General features: G+C 38.6%; 1 protein-coding gene across 1 annotated transcript in view; it reads left to right on the top strand.

The window, feature by feature from the left end:
* Positions 1-13,932, top strand: part of GTF2E2 (general transcription factor IIE subunit 2) — a 62,994-nt gene extending 49,062 nt beyond the window's left edge. Inside the window, exons 7-8 of the mRNA XM_057537460.1 lie at positions 12,036-12,151; positions 13,425-13,932. Coding sequence (XP_057393443.1) covers positions 12,036-12,151; positions 13,425-13,541 — 233 coding nt within the window. The 3' untranslated portion in view covers positions 13,542-13,932. The remainder of the gene's footprint in view (positions 1-12,035; positions 12,152-13,424) is intronic.
* Positions 13,933-19,550: the final 5,618 nt, after the last annotated feature.

Below are 19,550 nucleotides of genomic sequence, written 5' to 3' on the forward strand. Positions count from 1 at the left end.
GGATATGAAAGTCTTAAACAATACTATCAACCAACTTGACCTCATTGATATTTATAAAACAAGACTACCCAAAAATAGAATACGTATGTTTTCCATTGTACATGGGATATTCGCCAAGACAGATGGTATTCTAGGCCACAAAACCTTAATGAATTTAAAAGAATTGAAAGCATATAAAAGATGTGCTTGGATCATAATGGAATTAGGCTAGAAATCAGAGATATATTTGGAAATGCTCCAAAGTATTTGGAAATTAAATAACACTTTTAAATAACTCGTGGTTCAAGGAGGAAATCACAAGGGAAGTAAAAAGTATGTTGAGTTAAATGAAAGTGAAAGCACAAGATACCAAAATTCATGGGATGCAGCTACAGCAGTGCTTAAAGGGAAATAGAGCATTAAATGGTTACATTAAAAAAGGACATTATATTATGGATATACAACATTTTATTCATCCATTCATCAGTTGATGGGCATTTGACTTGTTTCTACTTTTTGGCTATTGTGAATAATGGTACTATGAACATTCATGTGCAAGTTTTTGTGTGGAAATAATTTTTCATTTCTCTTAAGTACATACCTAGGAGTGGAATTGCTGGATCATATGGTAATTCCAATGGCTAACTTTTGAGCAATTGCCATACTGTTTTACAAAGTGGCTACATCATTTTACATTCCCACCAGCAGCGCATGAGGGTTCCAGTTTCTCCACATCATTGCTAACACTGATTTTAGCTGTCGTACTGGGTGTGAAATGGTATCTTATCGTAGTTTTGATTTACATTTCCCTAATGATGAGCATCTTTTTGCTTAATGGCCATTTGTATATTGTCTTTTTTTATTTTTAAAATTTTTATTTATTAAAAAATTTTTATTTTTATATTGGAGCATAGTTGATTTACACTGTTGTGTTAGTTTCAGGTGTACAGCAAAGTGATTCAGTTATACATGTATATTATCTTTTGAGAAATGTCTGATTAAATTCTTTACCTATTAAAAAAATTTTTTTATTGTAGAATTTTTTTTCTGTGCTATACAACATATCCTTGTTGCTTATCTATTTTATATACAGTAGTTTTTGTATCTCTTAATCCCATCCCCCCAGCTTGCCCCTCTCCTCTTCCCTCCCCCCACTGGTAACCACTAGTTTGTTCTCTATATCTGTGGGTCTGTTTCTGTTTTCTTATATTCACTCGTTTTATTTTTTTAGATTTTACATATAAGTGATATCATACAGTATTTGTCTTTCTCTTTGTCTTACTTCATTTAGCACAATACCCTCCAGGTCCATCCATATGGTTGCAAATGGCATTATTTCATTCTTTTTGTGGCTGAGTAGTATTCCATTGTATATATGTACCACATCTTCTTTATTCATCTGCTGATGGACACTTAGGTTGCTTCCATATCTTGGCTATTGTAAATAGTGCTGCTGTGACTATTGGGGTGCACATATCTTTTTGAATTAGTGTTTCATTTTCTTTGGATATATACCCAGGAGTGGAATTGTTGGGTCACATGGTAGTTATATTTTTAGTTATTTGAGGAACCTTCATACTGTTTTCCATAGTGGCTGCGCCAAGTTACATTCTCGCCAACAGCGTACAAGGGTTCCCTTTTCTCCACATCCTTAACAACATTTGTTATTTGTCATCTTTTGATGACAGCCATTCTGACAGGTGTGAGGTTATATCTTATTGTATTTTTTATTTGTATTTTCCTGACGATTAGAGATGTTGAGCATCTTTTCATGTGCCTGTTGGCCACCTGTATGTCTTCTTTGGAAAAATGTCTATTCAAGCTTCTGCTCATTTTTTAATCAGGTTGTTTATTTTTTTGATATTGAGTTGATAGAGTTGTATGAACCATTTGTATATTTTGGATATCAACCCCTTATCTGTCATATTATTTGCAGGTATTTTTTCTCACTTGGTATGCTGTCTTTTCGTTTTGTCAGTGGTTTCCTTGGCTGTGCAAAATCTTTTAAGTTTAATTAGGTCTCATTTGTTTATTTTTTATTTATTTCTTTAACATCTTTTTTGGAGTATAATTGCTTTACATTGTTGTGTTAGTTGCTGCTGTATAACAAAGTGAATCAGGAGGGCAGACAGCAGAAGCAAGAAGAACTACAATCCTGCATCCTGTGGAACAAAAACCACATTCACAGAAAGATAGACAAGATGAAAAGGCAGAGGGCTATGTACCAGCTGAAGGAACAAGATGAACCCCCAGGAAAACAACTAAATGAAGTGGAGATAGGAAACCTTCCAGAAAAAGAATTCAGAATAATGATAGTGAAGATGATCCAGGACCTTGGAAAAATAATGGAGGCAAAGATCAAAAAGTTGCAAGAAATGTTTAACAAAGACTTAGAAGAATTAAAGAACAAACAAAGATGAACAGTACAATAACTGAAATGAAAAATACATGAGAAGGAATCAATAGCAGAAGAACGGATAAGTGACCTGGAAGGCAGAATGGTGGAATTCACTGACATGGAACAGGATAAAGAAAAAAGAATGAAAAGAAATGAAGACAGCCTGAGAGACCTTTGGGACAACACTAAACGCAACAGCATTCGCATTATAGGGGTCCCAGAAGGAGAAGAGAGAGAGAAAGGACCTGAGAAAATATTTGAAGAGATTATAGTCGAACACTTCCCTAACATGGGAAAGGAAATAGCCACCCAAGTCCAGGATGCGCAGAGAGGCCCAGGCAGGAGAAACCCAAGGAGAAACACACCGAGACACGTAGTAATCAAATTGACAAAAATTAAAGACAAAAATTATTGAAAGCAATAAGGGAAAAATGACAAATAGTGTACAAGGGAACTCCCATAAGGTTAACAGCTGAGTTCTCAGCAGAAACTCTACAAGCCAGAAGGGAGTGGCATGATATATTTAAAGTGATGAAAGGGAAGAACATACAACCAAGATTACTCTACCCGGCAAGGATCTCATTCAGATTCAATGAAATCAAAAGCTTTACAGACAAGCAAAAACTAAGAGAATTCAGCACCACCAGACCAGCTCTACAGCAAATGCTAAAGGAACTTCTCTAAGTGAGAAACACAAGAGAAGAAAAGGACCTACAAAAACAAACCCATAACAACTAAGAAAATGGTAATAGGAACATACATATCGATGATTACCTTAAACGTGAATGGATTAAATGCTCCAACCAAAAGACACAGGCTCACTGAATGGATACAAAAGCAAGACCCATATATAAGAGACCCACTTCAGACCTAGGGACACATACACACTGAAAGTGAGGGAATGGAAAAAGATATTCCATGCAAACGGAAATCAAAAGAAAGCTGGAGTAGCAATACTCATATCAGATAAAATAGACTTTAAAATAAAGAATGTTACAAGAGACAAGGAAGGACACTACATAATGATCAAGGGATCAATCCAAGAAGAAGATATAACAATTATAAATATATATGCACCCAACATAGGAGCCCCTCAATACATAAGGCAACTGCTAACAGCTATAAAAGAGGAAATTGACAGTAACACAGTAATAGTGGGGGACTTTAACACCTCACTTACACCAATGTACAGATCATCCAAACAGAAAAGTAATAAGGAAACAGAAGCTTTAAATGACACAATAGACCAGATAGATTTAATTGATATTTGTAGGACATTCCATCCAAAAACAGCAGATTACACTTTCTCCTCAAGTTCTCATGGAACATTCTCCAGGATAGATCACATCTTGGGTCACAAATCAAGCCTCAGTAAATTTAAGAAAAGTTGAAATCATATCAAGCATCTTTTCTGACTACAACACTATGAGATTAGAAATGAATTACAGGGGAAAAAACGTAAAAAGCACAATCACGTGGAGGCTAAACAATACGTTAATAAATAACCAAGAGATCACTGAAGAAATCAAAGAGAAAATCAAAAAATACCTAGAGACAAATGACAGTGAAAACACGACAATCCAAAACCTATGGGATGCAGCAAAAGCAGTTCTAAGAGGGAAGTTTATAGCTATACAAGCCTACCTCAAGAAACAAGAAAAATCTCAAACATTCTAACCTTACACCTAAAGGAACTAGAGAAAGAAGAACAAACAAAACCCAAAGTTAGCAGAAGGAAAGAAATCATAAAGATCAGAGCAGACATAAATGAAATAGAAACAAAGAAAACAATAGCAAAGATCAATAAAACTAAAACCTGGTTCTTTGAGAAGATAAACAAAATTGATGAATGATTAGCCAGACTCATCAAGAAAAAGAGGGAGAGGACTCAAATCAATAGAATTAGAAATGAAAAAGGAGAAGTTACAACAGACACCGCAGAAATACAAAGCATCCTAAGAGACTACTACAAGCAACTGTATGCCAATAAAATGGACAACCTGGAAGAAATGGACAAATTCTTAGAAAGGTATAACCTTCCAAGACTGAACCAGGAAGAAACAGAAAATATGAACAGACCAATCACAAGTAATGAAATTGACACTGTGGTTAAAAATCTTCCAACAAACAAAAAGTCCAGGACCAGATGGCTTCACAGGTGAATTCTATCAAACATCTAGAGAAGAGCTAACACCCATCCTTCTCAAACTCTTCCAAAAAATTGCATAGGAAGGAACACTCCCAAACTCATTCTATGAGGCCACCATCACCCTGATACCAAAACCAGACAAAGATACTACAAAAAAAGAAAATTACAGATCAATATCACTGATGAACATAGATGCAAAAATCCTCAACAGAATACTAGCAAACAGAATCCAACAACACATTAAAAGGCTCATACACTATGATCAAGTGGGATTTATCCCACAGATGCAAGTATTCTTCAATATATGCAAATCAATCAATGTGATACATCATATTAACAAATTGAAGAATAAAACCATATGATCATCTCAATAGATGCAGAAAAAGCTTTTGACAAAATTCAACACTGATTTATGATAAAAACTCTCCAGAAAGTGGGCATAGAGGGAACCTACCTCAACATAATAAAGGCCACATATGACAAACCCACAGCAAACATCATTCTCAGTTGTGAAAAACTGAAAGCATTTCCTCTAAGACCAGGAACAAGACAAGGATGTCCACTCTCGCAACTGTTATTCAACATAGTTGTGGAAGTCCTAGCCACAGCAATCAGAGAAGAAAAAGAAATAAAAGGAATCCAAATTGGAAAAGAAGAAATAAAACTGTCACTCTTTGCAGATGACATGATACTATACATGGAGAATCCTAAACATGCCACCAGAAAACTACTAGAGCTAATCAATGAATCTGGTAAAGTAGCAGGATACAAAATTAATGCACAGAAATCTCTTGCATTCCTAAACACTAATGATGAAAACTCTGAAAGAGAAATTAAGGAAACACTCCCATTTACCATTGCAACAAAAAGAATAAAATACCTAGGAATAAACCTACCTAAGGAGACAAAAAGACTTGTATGCAGAAAACTATAAGACACTGATGGAAGAAATTAAAGATGATACCAACAGATGGAGAGATATACCATGTTTTTGGATTGGAAGAATCAATATTGTGAAAATGGCTGTACTACCCAAAGCAATCCACAGATTCAATGCAATCCCTATCAAATTACCAGTGGCTTTTTTTTTTTTTTACAGAACTAGAACAAAAAATCTTAAAATTTGTATGGAGACACAAAAGACCCTGAATAGCCAAAGCAGTCTTGAGGGAAAAAAACAGAGCTGGAAGAATCAGACTCCCTGACTTCAGACTGTACTACAAAGCTACAGTAATCAAGACAATATGGTACTGGCACAAAAAAACGGAAATATAGATCAATGGAACAGGATAGAAAGCCCAGAGATAAGCACCTGTGGTCAACCAGTCTATGACAAAGGAGGCAAGGATATAGGAGAAAAGACAGTCTCTTCAATAAGTGGTGCTGGGAAACCTGGACAGCAGGTAAAAGAATGAAATTAGAAGACTCCCTAACACCATACACAAAAATAAAGTCAAAATGGATTAGAGACCTAAATGTAAGACTGGACACTATAAAACTCTTAGAGAAAAACATAGGAAGAACACTCTTTGACATAAATCATAGCAAGATCTTTTTTGATCCACCTCCTAGAGTAATGGAAATGAAAACCAAAATAAACAAATGGGACCTAATGAAACTTAAAAGCTTTTGCAAAGCAAAGGAAACTACAAACAAGATGAAAAGATAACCCTCAGAATGGGAGAAAATATTTGCAAATGAATGAACGGACAAAGGATTAATGTCCAAAATATAAACAGCTCATGCAGCTCAATATTAAAAAAACAAAAAACCCAATTGAGAAATGGGCAGAAGACCTAAATAGACGTTTCTCCAAAGAAGACATACAGATGGCCAAGAAGCACATGAAAAGCTGCTCAACATCACTAATTATTAGAGAAATGCAAATCAAAACTGCAATGAGGTGTCACCTCACACTAGTTAGAACGGACATCATCAGAAAATGTACAAACAACAAATGCTGGAGAGGGTGTGGCGAAAAGGGAACCCTCCTGCACTCTTGGTAGGAATGTAAATTGATACAGCCACTATGGAGAACAGTATGGAGCTTCCTTAAAAAACTAAAAATAGAACTACCATACGACCCAGCAATCCCACTACTGGGCATATACCCAGAGAAAACCATAATTCAAAAAGACACATGCACCCCAATGTTCATTGCAGCACTATTTACAATAGCCAGGTCATGGAATCAACCTAAATGCCCATTGACAGACGAATGGATAAAGAAGATGTGGTACATATCTACAATGGAATATTACTCAGCCATAAAAAGGAATGAAATTGGGTCATTTGTAGAGACGTGGATGGATTTAGAGACTGTCATACAGAGTGAAGTAAGTCAGAAAGGGAACAACAAATATTGTATATTAACTCATATATGTGGAACCTTGAAAAATGGTACAGATGAACTGGTTTGCAGGGCAGAAATAGAGACACAGATGTAGAGAACAAACGTGTGGACACCAAGGGGGGAAAGTGGTGGTGGTGGGGTTGGTGGTGGGATGAATTGGGAGATTGCGCTTGACATGTATACACTAATATGTATAAAATGGGTAACTAATAAGAACCTGCTGTATAAAGAAATAAATAAAATTCAAAAATTCGAAAAATAAAAGTGAATCAGCTGTATGTATACATATATCCCCATATCCCCTCCCTCTTGCATCTCCCTCCCACCCTCCCTATCCCACCCGTCTAGGTGGTCACAAAGCACCAAGTTGATCTCCCTGTGCTATGCGGCTGCTTCCCACTAGTGATCTGTTTTTCATTTGGTAGTGTATATATGTCAGTGCTACTCTTTCACTTCGTCTCAGCTTACCCTTCCCCCTCCCCGTGTCCTCAAGTCCATTCTCTACGTCTGCGTCTTTATTTCTGTCTTGTCCCTAGGTTCTTCAGAACCATTTTTTTTTTAAGATTCCATATATATGTATTAGCATATGCTATTCTTTTTTCTCTTTCTTACTTACTTCACTCTGTATGACAGACTCTAGGTCCATCCACCTCACTACAGATAACTCAAATTTCGTTTCTTTTTATGGCTGGGTAATATTCCATTGTATATATGTGCCACATCTTCTTTATCCATTCATCTGTCGATGGACACTTAGGTTGCTTCCATGTCCTGGCTATTGTAAATAGAGCTGCAGTGAACATTGTGGTACATGACTCTTTTTGAATTATAGTTTTGTCAGGGTATATGCCCAGTAGTGGGATTGCTGGGTCATATGGTAGTTCTATTTTTAGTTTTTTAAGGAACCTCCATACTGTTCTCCATAGTGGCTGTATCAATTTACATTCCCACCAACAGTGCAAGAGGGTTCCCTTTTCTCCACACCCTCTCCAACATTTATTGTCTGTAGATTTTTTGATGATGGTCATTCTGACTGGTGTGAGGTGATACCTCATTGTAGTTTTGATTTGCATTTCTCTAATGATTAGTGATGTTGAGCATCCTTTCATGTGTTTGTTGGCAATCTGTATATCTTCTTTGGAGAAATGTCTATTTAGGTCTTCTGCCCATTTTTGGATTGGGGTGTTCGTTTTTTTGGTATTGAGCTGTATGAGCTGCTTGTAAATTTTGGAGATTAATCCTTTGTCATTTGCTTCATTTGCAAATATTTTCTCCCATTTTGAGGGTTGTCTTTTCATCTTGTTTATGGTTTCCTTTGCTGTGCAAAAGCTGTTAAGTTTCATTAGGTCCCATTTATTTTTGTTTTTATTTCCATTTTTCTAGGAGGTGGGTCAAAAAAGAATCTTGCTGTGATTTATGTCATAGAGTGTTCTGCCTATGTCTTCCTCTAAGAGTTTTATAGTGTGTGGCCTTAGATTTAGGTCTTTAATCCATTTTGAGTTTATTTTTGTGTATGGTGTTAGGGAGTGTTCTAATTTCATTCTTTTACAGGTAGCTGTCCAGTTTTCCCAGCACCACTTATTGAAGAGGCTGTCTTTTCTCCATTGTATATTCTTCCCTCCTTTATCAAAAATAAGGTGACCATATGTGCGTGGGTTTATCTCTGGGCTTTCTGTCCTGTTCCATTGATCTGTATTTCTGTTTTTTTGTGCCAGTACCATCTTGTCTTGATTACTGTCACTTTGTAGTATAGTCTGAAGTCCGGGAGCCTGATTCCTGCAGCTCCATTTTTCTTTCTCAAGATTGCTTTGGCCATTCGGGGTCTTTTGTGTTTCCTTACAAATTGTGAAATTTTTTGTTTTAGTGCTGTGAAAAATGCCATTGGTAGTTTGATAGGGATTGCATTGAATCTGTAGATTGCTTTGGGTAGTATAGTCATTTTCACAGTGTTGATTCTTCCAATCCAAGAACATGGTATATCTCTCCATCTGTTGGTATCGTCTTTAATTTCTTTCATCAGTGTCTTATAGTTTTCTGCATACAGGTCCTTTTTGTCTCCTTAGGTAGGTTTATTCCTAGGTATTTAATTTTTTTTGTTGCAGTGGTAAATGGGAGTGTTTCCTTAATTTCTCTTTCAGATTTTTCAGCATTAGTGTTTAGGAATGCAAGAGATTTCTGTGCATTAATTTTGTATCCTGCTGCTTTACCAGATTCATTGATTAGCTCTAGTAGTTTTCTGGTGGCATGTTTAGGATTCTCTATGTATAGTATCATGTCATCTGCAAACAGTGACCACTTTACTTCTTCTTTTCCAATTTGGATTCCTTTTATTTATTTTTCTTCTCTGACTGCTGTGGCTAAAACTTCCAATACTATGTTGAATAATAGTTGTGAGAGTGGACAACCTTGTCTTGTTCCTGATCTTAGAGGAAGGAGACTAGGATGCCTAGATCTTGGTTTCTAAATACCATTCTCCAGTAAAAGGAGTCAGGACTCCTTGGCAAAGAGTTGATTCCAAGTTTGGGGAAATGCAAGATGAGCTTGGAACATGTTTTGGTACCAGAAAGTAAGAGAATGCTCAAAAAACCCCCAAACAACAAAAAAGGGAAGCAAGTCAAAAAGAGCCAGGGACAATTTGAAAGGACTCAATGACCAAAGCCAGGACATTTGAACAAGAAAATAAATAATGATAGTAATGAGTTATAATCCATGAAATAAAATAAATATCCATGAATCCATACTAAGTTAACAATTGAATAAATATATTGGATCGAGAATCCAATCCATTTATTCAGTAGTCTTCCTTATAGTAGAATTCTAATCCATACGTATGAAAGGAATGATGAAGTAACATGCCATTAGGCAAACCCACAAGTATCAGTTGTTGTAGGCACGAGCCATCAATGGATGCTGAAATTAGTGAGCTAGCGTGTGCTGAGAAACAGGGTGTTTAGGCATAGTCTCAGCAGATCTCCCCACAGGGTGCTTATTAATTACAAAGGGAAAAATAATAGCTTCATGGTGGAGAAATCTGACAGACACCACCTTAACCAGTGATCATTCTAACAGCCCCAGTAATAAGACATGTGAACATCATGGACCCTTGATGTTAGGTCCTGAGAAGGGCACAATGTCTTCTCTGTGACGTTCTTGCCCAAAATGTATAACCTCAATTTAATCACAAGGAAATAGCAGACAACCGCACATTGAGGGCCGTTGTATAAAATAACTACAGAAATTCCTCAGAAGTGTCATGGTCCTGAGAGATGAGGAGACACTGGGCACACTTAGAGCCTGGAGCAAGGAGACACGGCAGCTAAACACAGTGGATTCCCGGGTGGGGTGCCGGACCAGGTCGACCAGGACGGGGATGCAAGTGCTAAAACTGGTGACATGTGAATAAGGTCTGTAGATTAGTTAACAGGCTTGTATTATTAGTTTAGATAATTTTACTAAGATCATATACAGTGTTAACATTAGGGAAAGCTGGGCAAAGCCTGTACCGGAGTTCTGTGTACTAATGTTGCAACTCTCTGTTAATGTAAAATTATTTTAAAATAAAAAGGTTTAAAAAATGTAAAAAGAAAAGAGATATTCTGTGATGCCCAGAGAATAAAATTTCATATGTTCAGTGATCAAATTGTTGAGGATGTGCTAAATTCAGTGCCAACCATAGTAGGAAACTTATGAAATAGAATATCCGCTCCCGAGGAGCCTGTAGCCCTTCAAGGGGCTGAGAAAGTCATGCAAACAATTGATTGTCATCTGTTAACTGGTTTCTGTAATCTATGCAGATGAAAGTTCAGGGAGCTTATAGGAAAAAGAGCTCCTAATGTATTGAAAGAAATTAAAAATTTTTTTTATTTAGAGATGTTTTGGATTGAAATAACTTTGTGCCCAGGTTGAATTCTTTGCAGTAGATTGTCACTTTTGCATGTGGTCACCGTCAGCAAAAAGCTTTCCAGTGTGTGGCAGAAAACAGATTTCCTAAGTGTCACTGGAGGCCCAGCTGTTAGGGCGTCATTTGCTTCACGTAATACGTATTGAAATAGGAACGAGGAGAACAGTCTGGTCCAGCACAGTATCACGTGCCTACTTTGTTTACAGCTTGTGAATGGACCACTCTCCATTCTCACTTTTTACCTGAAAGTAAGGCAGGGGGCGGTGCCGGCGCCACCTGGATTAGGCCTCCGGGATGCCTTGCAGGGGAGGAGGGTGGGGATGGGGGTAGGTGGTGTCGTGTGTGAGCTCGCCGTGCTCGAGAGGTCTCCGGTGAGCAGGAGGCCCAGCCCCAGCCTCAGGGCACCCAGCGAACTTTCCTTTTTCACCATCCAGAGTACAAATGTCTTATGATTTGCCATCGTAAGACATTTTCTGTGTGTTGGAAAGTAGATGTTAATAATGAAGTGAAACCTGGTTATTTGAGCCTGTCTCTAGGGACAGAATTTAAGATGCATACGAGTTTAATTCTGGACATGTCCCAATTATGATCTCTTTTGGTTGCAGAAATGGTGGTGTGGCAGAGGGGCCGGGGTCTCTGAGAAAAAGGAGTAGGCTGGATGGAAGGCCTTTCTCCTCTGTCTTCCAGGGCATGTGAGACAGTGTTACTGTCTCAGTATTCGTCCCCTTACTTTCATGACCTCTTAGTCACCCATCGCCCATTTATTTGATTTCAAAAGGCCTTTTTTGCAAATAAGCTGTTGTAACTCCTCAGTCCGTATAAAACTTTGGTTCCTCATCTCCCTGTGTGTTTCTCTTCTCCTGTAGGAGAGGAAGTGGGGTATACTGAGCTCATGAGAGATGATCAGGAATTTGAACTATTTCAATGGAGAACTGATTTCTGGAATTAAAGGAGAGGGTCAACTGCGTTTTTCCCAGGAAAGCTGGGAGGCTCAATCACATGGCCCTTCATTTATAGGCTCTAAAAATAGAGCAGTGCTGATCTGGTCTGTAGGGATGCAGTTCGTGTTCCCAGGCCCTCCTGCTGCTCTGTGTCCAGCATCTGAACGTTCCTGTCTTCCTTTGTTTTTACAATGAAATCTCACATGTGCTAATTGAGATCAGAGGAGATAATATTGAAGCCTGATTTCGATCACACTGAGATGTTATAGCTTGTAAACATCTATTGTACAGTAACTACTGTCTTGTTGGCACAGAGTTTCAGAAACTGTGGAGGAGTGTCACTGTGGATTCAATGGATGAGGAGAAAATTGAAGAGTATCTGAAGCGACAGGGTATTTCTTCCATGCAGGAATCTGGACCAAAGAAAGTGGTATGTACTCTCTAGAAGAAAATGTAATCCTCTGCTCTTTGAACTGTTAGCCTGCTTCCTGTGCAGCTCTCGGAAGAGCAGGTAGGTAGGTAGTTCTCCCTTGCTGTTTTTTCTGTGTCCTAATCCCGTGACCTTGGTCAGGTGCATTCAGATCGCGTCCGGTGTATTGAGGGCCAGCGGATCTCTTTGCCCTCAGGTGCTGCTCGCCAGGTATGTGAGAGCCTCCCCGCTCCAGCCGCTGTCCGGCAGTCAGTGCCTGCTCTTAAGCTCCAGCCATAGGACGCGTGGTGCCCACGTGCTGTCCTCCCAGTTTCTGCCAGGGGCTTGCTTCATCGTCTGGCCTTTATGATCTTCATCCCACCCCCCAACCCCTCTTGCTCCCGGAGCCCAGTGGTCTCGGTGCCTGGCTTTGCCTGAGCCCAGATCACATTGAATTATCCTTGTTGACTTTCAGATCCCTTAGGAACCAGATATTACTGTCCTTACAGCCCCCGAATCCTGCTCATTGGAGGGATTTGTAATTGAATGAAGACCCGTGAATTCCTTGTACCAGCTAACCAGCTCTCTGCAGTCCAGGGACAAAGCCAGGATGAGAAATATTTCACTAACACCCTCCTTCCCTTGTCCACCATGGTGCCTTGTAGCTTGCCTTGTTTGTGACTTTGTGTTTTAGTCAGTGAAGTTTTAGGACTCCTTTAAAAGGGAAAATTCATTGCCAGTGATCTCCAAGAATTAGTGTGATTGCAGCACTTCATGGTTTCCTGTCATTGCTTAGTTTGTTAATATTATGTGATATTAGGATTTCAAGTATACAGTGAAGAACAGAGGATAATATTTAACAAATCTTTCTGTGTTCATCCACTTCCTAATTTGCCCATATCTCTATATTTTGCTGTATTTGCTTCAGGTCTTTGTTTTATTGGTAATTAATGGTGGATAAAATTTTAAACCTGATAACATAGATGAAAAACAAAACAGATTTACTGCCTCTCTTTTTATCCACTTTGTGCCTACAATAGTTCTGGTTAGTTTTCGTGCCAGCCCATTTATTCCAGGTGGAGGTATGCACTTCACTGTAACAGAAAGCCCTGGTTTGTGTTTTTGAACCAGGATGGTGTGGATTGGTGTGTGTGAGGCTGGGCTGCAGAACAGAAAAAAGGTCACAAACCCTGCATCTCTTTGCTGCTGGTTTCTGGGGCATCTTTTGTAAATCCTCCCTATATTACCGCTCTGAGTAGCCGTTGTTTCTAACTGTCTTTACCTTTTCCTGTAGGCTCCTATTCAGAGAAGGAAAAAGCCAGCTTCACAGAAAAAGCGACGGTTTAAAACTCACAATGAGCACTTGGCCGGGGTGCTGAAGGACTACTCTGACATCACTCCTGGCAAGTAGTGAACAGTTTTGTCTGAGAGCAGAGTTACAAAGTCAAGATCTTCCTTGTTGACGCTGGGATCTGAAGACTGACCGTCTTCCCATTCTACTTCTTAGGACCAAGGACAGGAGCAGTTCAGTTTACAGAACTAGTGCAAATTACCAAACTCGAAGCTTATTTTCATTAATGGGCTAATGAGAAATGTTATGTCCCCTGTTAACCTCCTGTTACTTCTTGGGGGAAAGGCGCTCAGCATGGCATGCAGGTGTCTTTGCTATTTATCTCTACTTCTAAGTGGTTCCTGGTTCCATTTTCCCTTTCATTACCTTAGAACAAGTTTGCCGATAGTCTTGAATGCAGTATTTGTTTATTCCAAAAGAGCATATTTATAATAAAATCGTTGTAGAAGGAGCTCTGAGGTGTCAGTGAGTTCAGTTTGCTTCTTTCCATTCTTGGCAGTGACGGGTGGCAGCTCGTCTTTGAGTCCCACAGGTGGTGTCTGGAATGCGTCAGAGACTGAGGTCTGGGCTGCGTTGCTGAGCGTGTGGATTTCACAGTTGGAACCCAAGGTGTGCCTCTTGGTAGCAGGTGAAGCAGTAAAGGTACACTACATGTGATTTTTTAATGCTTGCTTTTAAAAGGATAAATCAGTATTTAGCCTCTTGGATTTCGCAAGTCATGTTCTCATGCCATCTCCAGCAAGGATGAAGACATGACTGTGTCCCAGCCCTGATGGGGCTTGGCCCTGAGGTTCTTCTTTCGGAGACTCCCTCCGTCTCCCAATCACTGGCTGAGCTCAGGAGAGCTGCTGTCACACATGTGGGTTAAGAGTTGTGGTGACTTTTGGGGAAATCTATGGTCATTCCATCATTCTATGGTAAACTACCCATTTTCCTTATCTGTGCTTGTTTTATGGTCTGTGGTGGCCATTTGGGGTGATTGTTATGGTTCTAATATCACATTGTAGTAGATTATAAAAGCAAGGTTTGGTGTTCTCAAAAAAGGTATGATGATAGCCCAAAGCAGTAAGTACTTTGTGCAGATGACAGGGAGCCTTTTTGCTGTTTTAGTTTTTATCCTTTTTGTTTACTTCTTATCCATTTTCAGTGTCATCCTATTTCAGTGTCATCTTACCTCTTTCTTATATCCAAGCCCCAAAATATGGCATGAGAAGATGTAAAACAGACTCTTCAGGATAATTTAGAAAATGGGAAACTCAGTCTGTCTTGCTTTGTAGAGGATTTTTGCTAGTAAGGAAGAGCTTTAATATTTTATGGCATAAACTAGTTCTCTTTTTTAAAAAAAAAAAATCTGGAGCTGGCTTATCTCCAAGTATACCTACTTTTTCTGGTCTATACATACCCACCCCCGCCAGTTTTATTGAGATACAGTTGACATATAGCACTGTGTAAGTTTAAGATGCACAGCATAAGATTTGACTTAACATACATCATAAAATGATCACCACAGGAAGTTTAATGTCACTCATTTCATATAGATACCAAAAACAAGTGATGAGAACTCCTTAGGGTTTACTTTTAACAATTTTCACATGTATCATACAGCAGTGCTATCTGTAGTCCTCTTGCTGTACATTACATCCCTAGTACTTATTTATCTTAAAACTGGAAGTTTGTACCTTTTGACCACCTTTGTCCAATTTCCCCTCACCCTGGCCCACACCTCTGGTAACCACAAATCTGATCTTTTTCTGTGAGGTTTTTTTTTTAAGAATCTATATATAAATGAGATCATTTGGTATTTGCTTACTCTGTATGACTTACTCACTTAGCATAATGCCATTAAGGTCCATCCATGTTGTTGCAAGTGACAGAATTTCCTCCTTTTTTATGGCTGAATAAGGTTCTCTTGTGTGTGTGTGTATCTGCGTGTATCCATTCATCCACTAGGGAACAATGGGGAACACGTCTTGGTTATTGTAAATAATGCTGCTGTGAACTTGGGGGTTCAGATATCTCTTTTTTGACTTAGTGTTTTTGTTTCCTTCGGATGTATTCCCAGAAGTTAAATTGCAGTATCATATGGTAATCTCTGTTAACTTTTGGAGGAACTTCTGCCCACAGTGGCTGTACCAGTTTACAACCCCATCAACAGTGCGCAAGGATTCCATTTTCTCTACATCTTCACTAGCACTTGTTATCTCTTGTCTTTTTGATACTAGCCATTCTGACAGGTGGGAGGTGATAGCTTATTGTGCTTTTGATTTGCATCACTAATGATTAGTGATGTTGAGCATTTTTCCAGGTACCTGTTGGTCATTTGTATATCTTACTTGGATGAAGGTCTATTCGGGTCCTTTGTCTATCTTTTTTTTTTAAAGGATTTTCTTATTTATTTATTTATTTATTTATTTATTTTTGGCTGTGTTGGGTCTTCGGTTCGTGCGAGGGCTTTCTCCAGTTGCGGCAAGCGGGGGCCACTCTTCATCGCGGTGCGGGGACCGCTCTTCATCGCGGTGCGCGGGCCTTTCTCTATCGCGGCCCCTCCCGTCGCGGGGCACAGGCTCCAGACGCGCAGGCTCAGCAATTGTGGCTCACGGGCCCAGCTGCTCCGCGGCATGTGGGATCTTCCCAGACCAGGGCTCGAACCCGTGTCCCCTGCATTAGCAGGCAGATTCTCAACCACTGCGCCACCAGGGAAGCCCTTTTTTTTTTTTTTTAAAGTGCTATGTATAGTATGTTTTTTTTTTAATTAATTAATTAATTTTTGGCTGTGTTGGGTCTTTGTTTCTGTGTGAGGGCTTTCTTCAGCTGTGGCGAGCGGAGGCCACTCTTCATCGCGGTGCGCGGGCGTCTCACTGTCGCGGCCTCTCTTGTTGTGGAGCACAGGCTCCAGACGTGCAGGCTCAGTAGTTGTGGCTCACGGGCTTAGTTGCTCCGTGGCATGTGGGATCTTCCCAGACCAGGGCTCGAACCCGTGTCCCCTGCACTGGCAGGCGGATTCTTAACCACTGCGCCACCAGGGAAGCCCTGTCCATCTTTTAATTGGATTATTTTTTATTTATTTTTTTGTTATTGAGTTGTATGAGTTCTTTATATATTTTGGATAGTAACCCTCTTATAAGATAAATGGTTTGCAAATATTTTCTCCAATTCCATAGATTGTCTTTTCATTTTATTGATTATTTCTTTTGATGTTCAGAAGCTTTTTAGTTTGATATAGTCCTACTTGTCTATTTGCGATTTTGTTGCTTGTGCTTTAGTTGTATCCAAAAGTTTATTGCCAAGACTCATGTCAAGGAGCTTTTTTCCTGTGTTTTCTTCTAGGAGTTATATGCATTTTGGTCTTACATTTAAGTCTTTAATCCACTGTGATTTAATTTTTGTGAGTGGTGTAAGTTAGGGGTCTAGTTTCATACTTGTACATGTGAATGTCCAGTTCTCCCATCACCATTTAGCTGTGGACTTATCATATATGTCCTTTATTATGTTAAGATATGTTCCTTCTGTACCTAATTTGTTAAGAGTGTTTTATCATGAATGGATGTTGAATTTTTTGGAAAGCTTTTTCTGCATCTTTTGAGATGATCATATGATTTTTTTCTTTCATTCTGTTAATGTGACGTACCAAATTGATTTATGTATGTTGAACCATTCTTGCATCCCAAGGATAAATCTTACTTGATGATGGTGAATGATCTTTTTAATGTACTGCTGAATTCAGTTTGCTAGTATTTTATTGAGAAGTTTTGCATCTATATTCATCAGGGATATGGACCTTTAGTTTTCTTTTCTGGTAGTGTACTTTCTTGGCTTTGATATTAGGGTAATGCTAGCCTTATAAAATGAGTTGAGGAATGTTCCTTCCTCTTCAGTTTTTTGGAAGAGTTTGAGAAGGATTGTCATGAACTCTTCTTTAAATGTTTGGTGAAGTTCCTCTATGAAGCCATCTGGGCCTGGGCTTTTCTTCATTGGAAGATTTTTTTTTTTTTAATTTATTTATTTGGCTACGTCGGGTCTTAGTTGCGGTGTGCGGGATCTTTAATTGCAGCATGTGGGATCTAGTTCTCTGATCAGGGATCGAACCTGGGCCCCCTGCATTGGGAGCACGGAGTCTTAGCCACTGGACCACCAGGGAAGTCCCTGTTGGAAGATTTTTGATTACTGATTGTTTCTAGCAATTGGTATTTTCAGATTTTCTATTTCTTCTGATTTGGTCTTGGTAGGTTATATGTTTCTAATAATTTTTCCATTTCTTCTAGGTTGTCTGGTTTGTTGTATATAGTTGTTCATAGTAGCTGTTTATGATTCTTTGTGTATCACTTGTAATGTCTCCTTTTTTGTTTATAGTTTTGTTGATTTGGATCCTCTCTTTTCCTTAGTGTAGCCAGAGGTTTATCAGTTTTGTTTATCTCTTCAAAAAACCAAATCTTAGTTTGGTTAATCTTTTCTACTGTTTTTCTGTTTTATTTATTTCTGTTCTAGTCTTTTTTATTTCCTTCCTTCTGCTAACTTTGGGCTCAGTTTGTTCTTTTTCTGTTTCCTAAAGGTGTAGAGTTAAGTTGTTTGAGATCTTTCTTGTTTCTTAATGTAGGTGTTTATTGCTATGAACTTCCTTCTTTGAACTGCTTTTGCTATATCCCATAAGTTTTGGTGTGTTGTGTTTCCATTTTCATTTGTCTCAAGATACTTTTAAATTTCTCCTTTAATTTCATTTTTGATCCATTGGTTGTTCAGGTGAGCATTATTTAATTTTCATATGTTCAAGAATTTTCCAGTTTTCCTCCTTTTATTATTTCTAGTTTCATCCCATCTGGTTGGAGAAGATACTTGGTATGATTTCAGTCTTTTTGTATTTGCTAAGACTTGTTTTGTGGCCTGACATATGGTCTATCATAGAATATATTCCATGTGTGCTTGAGAAGAATGCCTATTTTGTTGTTGGGTAGAATGTTCTGTAAAGTTGACCTTTGAAAAACATGGGGGATAGGGGTGTGGAAGCCCCACACATTCAAAATTCTGCATGTAACTTTACAGTTGGCCCTTGTATCTGTGGTTTCAACCAACCATGAATTGTATAGTACTGTAGTGTGTATTTATGGAAAAAAAAATCCACATATAAGTGGACCCATGCAGTTCAAGAGTCAACTGTATATGTCTATTTATTAGGTACATTTAGTCTCTAGTGTTGTTCAAATCCTCTGTTTCCTTACTGATCCTCTGTGTGGATGATCTGTCTATTGTAGAGAGTGGGATATTAAAGTCCCCAACTATTATTTTATTGTAGGTTATTTCTCCTTTTAGCTCTATTAGTTTTTGCTTATATATTTGGGTGCTCTGATTGGGTGCATAAATATTTACAATTGTTATGTATTCTTTTTTTTGTTGTTTTTCGGCTGCACTGCATGGCTTGCAGGATCTTAGGTCCCTGACCAGGGATTGAATCTGGGTCCTGGCAGTGAAAGCGCCAGGTCCTAACCACAGGACTGCCAGGGAATTTCCAACAATTGTTATATATTCTTGATTGATCGATCCTTTTATCATTACATAATGACCTTGTCTCTTTTTACCATTCTTAAAGTCTATTTTGTCTTACATAAGTATAGCCATGCCTGCTTTTCTTTTGAATACCATTTGCCTGAAATGTCTATTCCCTTTGCTCTCAGTCTGTGTCTTTAAAACTAAAGTGAGTCTCTGATAGGCAGCATATCATTGGATCTTGTTTTTTTTAATCCATTCAGCAGTTCTGGGTATTTTGATTGGAGGATTTAATCCACTTATGTTTAAAGTAATTATTGTTAGGTGAGGACTTTACTGTTTCCATTTTGTTAATTGTTTTCTGGCTGTTTTGACATGTGGGGAGGGATATAATCTTTGTGGGAGATTGTGATAGGAACCCATTTGTGTTTGAGGGTTGTAATAAAAAGAAAGAAGTTCTTTACCAGTTCTTCTGGGCACCTAGAAACATATCCACCAGAAATTCAAGTTAAAGTCAAAGTCACGTTCTCACCTCTGCCCGTTTCTGCTGGGTCTGTGGCCTGTTTAACAGAAGGAAGTTGGAATGGGCGT

This window comes from Balaenoptera acutorostrata, chromosome 21 (assembly GCF_949987535.1).
Source record: "Balaenoptera acutorostrata chromosome 21, mBalAcu1.1, whole genome shotgun sequence".
In the NCBI taxonomy this organism is placed as follows: domain Eukaryota; kingdom Metazoa; phylum Chordata; class Mammalia; order Artiodactyla; family Balaenopteridae; genus Balaenoptera; species Balaenoptera acutorostrata.